Here is a 7,132-nt window from a genome sequence, read left to right as displayed (position 1 = left end):
TATGAGAGCATCCGTCTACCCTCACATAAAAAATACGATAGTAGTGTTTTACGTGTTAAGAAACCAACTGTAGTCTTACCTCAGCTTCGTGTCCAGCTTCCCGAAGCAGCCATTACCAGTATTCCCCCTCTACCGTCCGAACCTCCGCCACACAGGTACCGGGGCGGACCGAAAAACCGGCAAAACGACCCCCTCCCCCCGAACCGCCACCCCTTCGGACAGGTTGCTACGATCGTCTCCCGAAAAAGACGAAACGCGCACGCTATCGTCTCGTCGTCGCTCTACGATCCCTCTTCAGCACATTTGTCTTTCTTTTTCACAGTCCCCCAAAAGCACAAATGAGCGCGGCAGGAGCGTCTTGAAACCCCCGGCGCGGCCAACCGTCAGTCCGATGACAACCGTGACAACCGGCTCTCGGTGCTCCGCGATAGTCCGCCTTGATGTGGTGTCTCCCCTCAGACAAAAATCGCGTTCAGTCAGGTATGGTAGTAGCGGTGGTGGTGTGTACCGGGGTTTCTTCGTCGCACCGCTACAATTAGCGATGTGCATTCGCCAGGGACACCCCCTCACTGCCCGTTAATCTCGGATCGGCTCCGCGGCTGCTCGTCGAGGTCTGCACGGTAAAGCGCGTCCCCGCTACAAAGCGCGCTCGCTTCAGTGTGTGCAGTGTTCACAAAATGGCCGCCTAAACAAACCCGACAACGGGTTGCACCCAGCGGCTGTTAGCGTGATTTGCCTCGGCATTTGCCTGTGTAGGGAAGGAAAACCATGCTTTTACGGGAACAATAATTTAGAAAACGAGCACTGGAGTGCCTTTTTGGCCCGTATCAAGCTATTAGAAAGTGATAGGTTGCTTGAAGCCAAGACAAATGAACAATGGAGATGTGAAGCAGCTCACTAATGGCGCTTTTCCACTGCATGGTACGGTTCACTTTTGGGGGGTTTTCCACTGGGTACAGTACCTGGTACTTTTTTTAGTACCACCTCGGTTGGGGTTCCAAGCGTACCGTACCATTATCATAACGTGACGTATAAACTCTGCTGATCACGGATTGGCCGGAGAGAATCATCGCTACCTGCGTCACTGAACTTGCTACGCAAACACAAAAGAAGCGCTAGATTTAAATCAGCACAGCCAGCTAAGGATCAAACGCAGCTGTTTTGAACGAGTGCACCTTTTTTTAACAACCAAAAAGTGGCTGTTCCCCCTGTTGAGGAAGTACAGACGTTCCTCTCGTTGATAGCAGAGGAGCGGATCCAGCGAGAGCTTGATGGGGCGACGCGGAATGAAAAAGTTTTTTAGGAGTCGCGGCAGTAGAGGCGGCGCAACTATAACGACATGTGAATAATCCCGCCCACTCTAAAGCGATACTAAACTGCAGTGGAAACGCAAACCGAGCCGTGCCGTACCGTACTGAGCCGAGTCGTACCACGCAGTGGAAAAGCGCCATAACAGAGCTAATCTGCGACCATACATGGTTATGACTAAGGAAACTTTTTATCTTAATTTAGCTCAACATTTATATTTCAGCACAACCGATTTGGGACAAGACAATAATTTGATTAAGTACTTGGGAAGTTTTTTCCAAATGTTGTTTTCATTGGTTTCGTTATCAAGTTACATTTACCCCGCTTAAAACAGTTTAAACGAGTTTAGGACGGTTTGCTGGTCAGTCCGAAGTTTAGAGCATTTTCAACTGGGCAGACCAGCTTGGTAAGGCTAGGAGACCTAGATAACATTAACGAACCAGTTTAAGCTATTATTATTATTATTATTATTTTCTCAGGAAAGTGCCCTTTCGTCCCATTAACTTGAATATTATTTTTACGGCTTTACAAACGCACATCTTTGCTGCAAAGGTCGGTTACAGGCTCCACGAGCTCATAACCGATTAAACAAACGAGCTTATTACACAACTACTTTGGTCATATTGAGTATATTGTATTTTTTTTTTCTTGCATGAAACCCAAAACGTTTTTATTCTGTAGCGATTACTTGTCTTTTTTTGCGATAAACTTCGTTTTTATTAGTTATTTTATAGTGCTCAAATTCAAGTCACTAATGACACTAAATATAGTTGATAAAACACGAAAGCATTTATATTTACATCTGTTGCATTGAGGCGCGTCGCGCTCAAGTCATCAGAATAATGGGGTACTTCTTCAAGAAAGCTTTATCGAAGAGGGGTCGGGTCGTGCAGTGGATGTGAAACTGATTAAGTTACCCGAGGTCTTTATATACATCCGTTTCATCACCATTACATGAATTCCTCATTGTTTCAGCCCGAGGGTACCATTTAAAACAGTCTAGATGTGTCATGTGCCAATGGGATAAAAAGAAAAGGTGACCAACTCCCCCCACGCAAGACATTCACACCAAACATATTTATAGGATTCTTTGTTCATAACCTTTTAGGCGCACTGTAGGCTTTAACATTCACTCGTCTGTAGGATTTTTGTGGGGACGTTAAGACTCAAATAAAGTCTGTCATGAAATGGCCTTTATGTCTTCATGTGTGAGACCTACCGTAGTTAAAGACTAAACGCAAAAGTATGTCTTTAATCTGGACATAAATGAAACGGGTCGCCAGCCAGGTCAACCTCGGTCGGTTACTAAAATTTAAACATGCAGGAAGTTCGTCATCAAATTCAAGGTGAAAGTTCACAGCGCCACCTTTACCTCTGCATTACATTCCGATCCGACGCCATCTAGTGGTGTACAAAAACAGCACAGTGAGTTCAACAGCAGTGAAAACGAAAAACAACCTTTTTCAGGTCAAGTATACACTACTGTTCAAACATTTGGGATCAGTGAAAATTTAATTTTTTAAGAAATTAATACTTATATTAAGCAAGGATGCGTTCAATTGATCAAAAGTAGCATTTAAAGGCATTTATAATGCTGTTCTTTTTAATGTTGTATTCATTAAAGAATTCTGAAAAAAAGATTGCCGTTTCAAACACAAAAATATTAAGCAGAAAAACTGTTTTCATCATTGATAATAATAAAAAACGTTTCAGAATGATTTCCGAAGGATCATGTGAGACTGAAGACTGGAGTAATGATGCTGAAAAATCAGTTTTGCCATCATAGGAATAAATTACATAGAATAGAAAACGGTTATTTTAAATTGTAAGATTATTTCACAATATTACTGTTTTACTGTATTTTTGATTTTAATAAATGCAGCCTTGGTGAGCATGAGACGTCTTTCAAAAACAAAAACAAAAAAAAAAAAATCTCACCAACCCTAAACTTTTGAACAGTACTGTAGAGACCCCCGTATGCATACTGTAGTAAATAGTAACGTTACATTTTAAGCCTGGGCACTAATAATAACATGCACATAGTACCATAATAATGTATTGACATAGTTATGGTGCTTACATTGCATTAATGTAGAATTTGTTAATTGTTAAAATCATCCAGGCATAAACCAGCTAAAGTGAGGTTGTTCATTGCAGAAGAGTAACTAGTTGAGGTTTTTACCAGAAAGCATATAAAGCAACATTTTGTACTGCTTTACAAAAACATTTCATATTCAGTGACAATTCTTCGGTTGTGTTTTATTAGCTGTCACTGCACGCATGAATGAAAAAATTCAAACTTACATTAAAATGTACAGTTTAAAATTGCATTTATTCAATAAATTAGAATTGATTTTTCCTATGCAATACCATTCTTTGAAGAATTACCATGCGTCTTCTCCAGTTCCACACACCAGTTACCCTGATCATGGTAGCTCCTAAGCACTTCAACACCTGTCACACCACTACACATCTCCTCCAGCTCTCCCTGCTGGAAGACATGATAATAGCGATGAAATACAGGCCCCTGACTCGTGTTGTCTAAGGGGCCGTTTGTGCTTCCACTCGCTGCTCCCTTGTTCTTCTCCGGATTACCTTTTAAGTGCCACGGCACCAGGAGATCTTGGGAAAGGAAAGCTGTGCGGTTAGTATGGATGTGGATTCTGGGTTGTGTCACATTCTGCTCCTCTATGCATTTCACATCTGTACTTATTTTCCTATCATGCTCGTCCTGTTGGTTGGACTTATTTTCTTCAGTTTTAAGCTCATTGCTTCTCTCCATACTAGTTCCAGTTGTTCTTTCTTTCAGATATTTTGATTTCTGGTTGTTGTATTCCTGCTCCATGGCCCAAACGTAGATCAGAGCTCTTCCTCCCACCTTTAATAACTGGACCAGCTCTCTGACAGCAGCCTGTCTTCTCTCCTAAGAACACATGCAGTTTGTTCAGTATTATGTACAGACTACATTTTTTACGTACATTTATGTATTTGGAAGATGTTTTGATCCAAAGTGATTTATATTGGATTTAAGATACATTTAACATTAACCATGGAAATCGAAAATGCACAACTGTTTGAGAAAGAAGAATACAGGAATCAATTTTTTTGACATTTTTCATGGGGGGTCATGGGGAGGTAATAAGAAAGCCAGAGAGATACTATTATTCCTAAACACTAGGGCCCGTATTCTTAAAGCTTATAAGAATCTTCTCAGACAGCTCCTAATTTAGCTTAAAAATTTAGCTTAAGAGTGATTCAGGACCAATCTGAGAGCAAGTCTGAGTGAGGAAAAGACAAAAACCTTCATATAATGTATGTATACATACAGTGGTGTGAAAAAGTTTTTGTCATATCATGTATAAATCTCAATTTCACAAAATTGACCCTTATGACTGGTTTTGTGGTCCAGGGTCACATATATATATATGTGGTAGATAGATGGATGGATGGATGGATGGATAGATGTTGTTGTGTCTCTAATAAGATGATGTCACAAACATGATCCCTACATGATCTAATCTAGCGTCTTATTAAGTCACTGTTCTCCCTCTGCATCTTTTGGCCAGTTTCTCCTCTGAAACTTGTATAAAGAAACTTGTAAGCCTCTTAGAAGTCTTCCTCCCTACTCCTAACACTTTTTGACCTCAACAGCTCTTTTAAGGATTAGGATGCTGAAAAAAACTTTTATTTTTACTACGGTCTTCTCTTTTGATTTTAAGGGGAAACGCCCACTTTTCTAAAAATTTTCTTAGAATTTTGTAACTAGGAGCAACTCTTTGCACTAAGAATTTTCATGAATACGGGCCCAGAAGAACAAATGATTACATTATCAGAGTAAAATGTTTGTCAAACAAAATACACTAATGTTCAAAAGTTTGAGGTCAGTAAGATTTTTTTTAGTGTTTTTGAAAGAAGTCTTATGCTAACAAAGACTGCATTTATTTGATAATAATATTATTACAATTTAAAATAACTCTACTTTAATATATTTTAAAATGTCATTTATTTCTGTGATGGCAAAGCTGAATTTTTATCAGCCATTATTCCAGTCTTCAGTGTCACGTGATCCTTCAGAAATCATTTTCTGATTTTCTTCTCACATTTCTTCTCATTATCAATGTTGAAAACAACTGTGCTGATTAATACTTTTGTGGAAACCATGATAGATTGTTTTTTTTCCCCAGATTCTTTGATGAATACAAAGTTTAAAAGAACAGAATTTATTTGAAATTTAAATATTTTATAACAGACATCTTTACTGTCACTTTTGATCTATTTAATGCTGAATCCTTGCTGGAAAAAAGGCTGAAAAAAAAAATAAAAAAATTCAGCTGTAGTCTTTGTACCAGAAAGCTAAACTTCGTGTTAGTGGACCAAAGCGCTGCTGCTCAATGCACACATAATCAAAAAACATAAAAAAAAAAAAACATGTTTAATGTCACAAAGTAGGTGTAAAATGGTTGTGAAAAACTAAATTATAACAGTTGTTGGGCCAAAAAATTATTACAGTGCAAGTGGACTTTAGAGAAAGTTCAAATAATATTAAAATATTGTGAAGTTTTTTTCCCCCCTGAATTACATAGTATGCTCACCTGTGTTGAGAAATGATGTATGACTGCAATAGAGATGCAGGCATCACAGCTGCCACTGCTCAGGGGGACAGACAGAGCATCTGACACGAATGCCTCATAACCCGGCTCAATGCAGATCTGCACCAGATTAGCACTGCGGTCACAGCCCACCTACAATAGAGGTTACATCCGAGTTCTCCTTTAGTTAGGGGTTAAAGTAATGTCGTTTCCTGGTAAAGTCTGCTGTGGCATATTACTTACAGACATCACTTCAGGGCTGATCCCCAGGTATTTGCCATTACCGCATCCGATGTCTGCCAGAGTACTACCAGGCGTCAGGGACAGCAGGAAATCTCGCACCCGGGGCCACGGTGAGTGTCGTGTGCTGCTGAAGTGAGAGGAAATCTCTTCATAGACCTGATGAACATACTGCACCTCCAAACGACAAGCGTCGCCTTCAGCAACAGGCACAGTTGGTAGAGAAGGCGGCTGCTGGCTATCACATACAGATGGATAGGCTACAACAGCTGCTTACTATTTTTGCAGAAACTGTGATATATTTTTGCCAGGGTTCTTAAAAATTACAGCAATTATTTGAAATAAAAAAAAATTTTCTAACATTTAAAATGTTGTTACTGTCACTTTCGATCAGTTTGATGCGCCCTTGTTGAATAAAAGTACTAATTAAAAAAAATTCTTCCTTACTTAGAAACTTAGAAATGTGCTTAAATGTACTTAGAAATAAGGATGCACCGAAATGAAAATTCTTGGCCGAAGCCGAAACCGAATAAAATTAAACACTGGGCCGAAGGACGAATACCGAACACGGTTTTTTTAGTTTTTTTCCCCATATATTTTGCCAATTTTTTTTCACCATTGCATAAATTAAAAAGCCAAAATGTGCTTTTTACTGTTTTGTCTTGCTTTTCAAAGAAAAAAAATCAATTACAAAACAACAATCTGTTGTAATGATTATTATCATTATTATTGTCTTACTTTTTATTTTATTTTACAGAACAACAGTAAAATTACAATACTAACATTTATGAATGTTGATAAGAGTTCTTGCTTTTTCTCAACTTTTATTTTGGCGGAAACGCGCAAGAAGACCTCAATGCTTATTTTCGTTGACAACAGATTAATAAATGAGTCTCATTACGAATACGTCGTACGTATCGCATTGTCACATGCATTGTAAAAATTCATAAAAATGTGACTGAGCAACTGACGACTGTATCAGCGCAGATTTTCCT

At 39.2% G+C, this 7,132-nt stretch overlaps 1 protein-coding gene across 1 annotated transcript in view; it reads right to left on the bottom strand.

The window, feature by feature from the left end:
* Nucleotides 1–3,628: 3,628 nt before the first annotated feature.
* LOC107737819 (alkylated DNA repair protein alkB homolog 8) overlaps nucleotides 3,629–7,132 on the bottom strand; it is an 8,584-nt gene continuing 5,080 nt past the window's right edge. Inside the window, 3 exon segments of the mRNA XM_074560170.1 lie at nucleotides 3,629–4,231; nucleotides 5,901–6,050; nucleotides 6,141–6,397. Of these exon segments, the coding sequence (XP_074416271.1) occupies nucleotides 3,668–4,231; nucleotides 5,901–6,050; nucleotides 6,141–6,397 (971 nt within the window). The 3' untranslated portion in view covers nucleotides 3,629–3,667.

Source organism: Sinocyclocheilus rhinocerous, unplaced genomic scaffold, assembly GCF_001515625.1.
Source record: "Sinocyclocheilus rhinocerous isolate Xijiao unplaced genomic scaffold, SAMN03320098_v1.1 scaffold1876, whole genome shotgun sequence".
In the NCBI taxonomy this organism is placed as follows: Eukaryota; Metazoa; Chordata; class Actinopteri; order Cypriniformes; family Cyprinidae; genus Sinocyclocheilus; species Sinocyclocheilus rhinocerous.
Note: the sequence above shows the minus strand (reverse complement) of the source record. Positions and strands in the feature narration are given on the sequence as shown.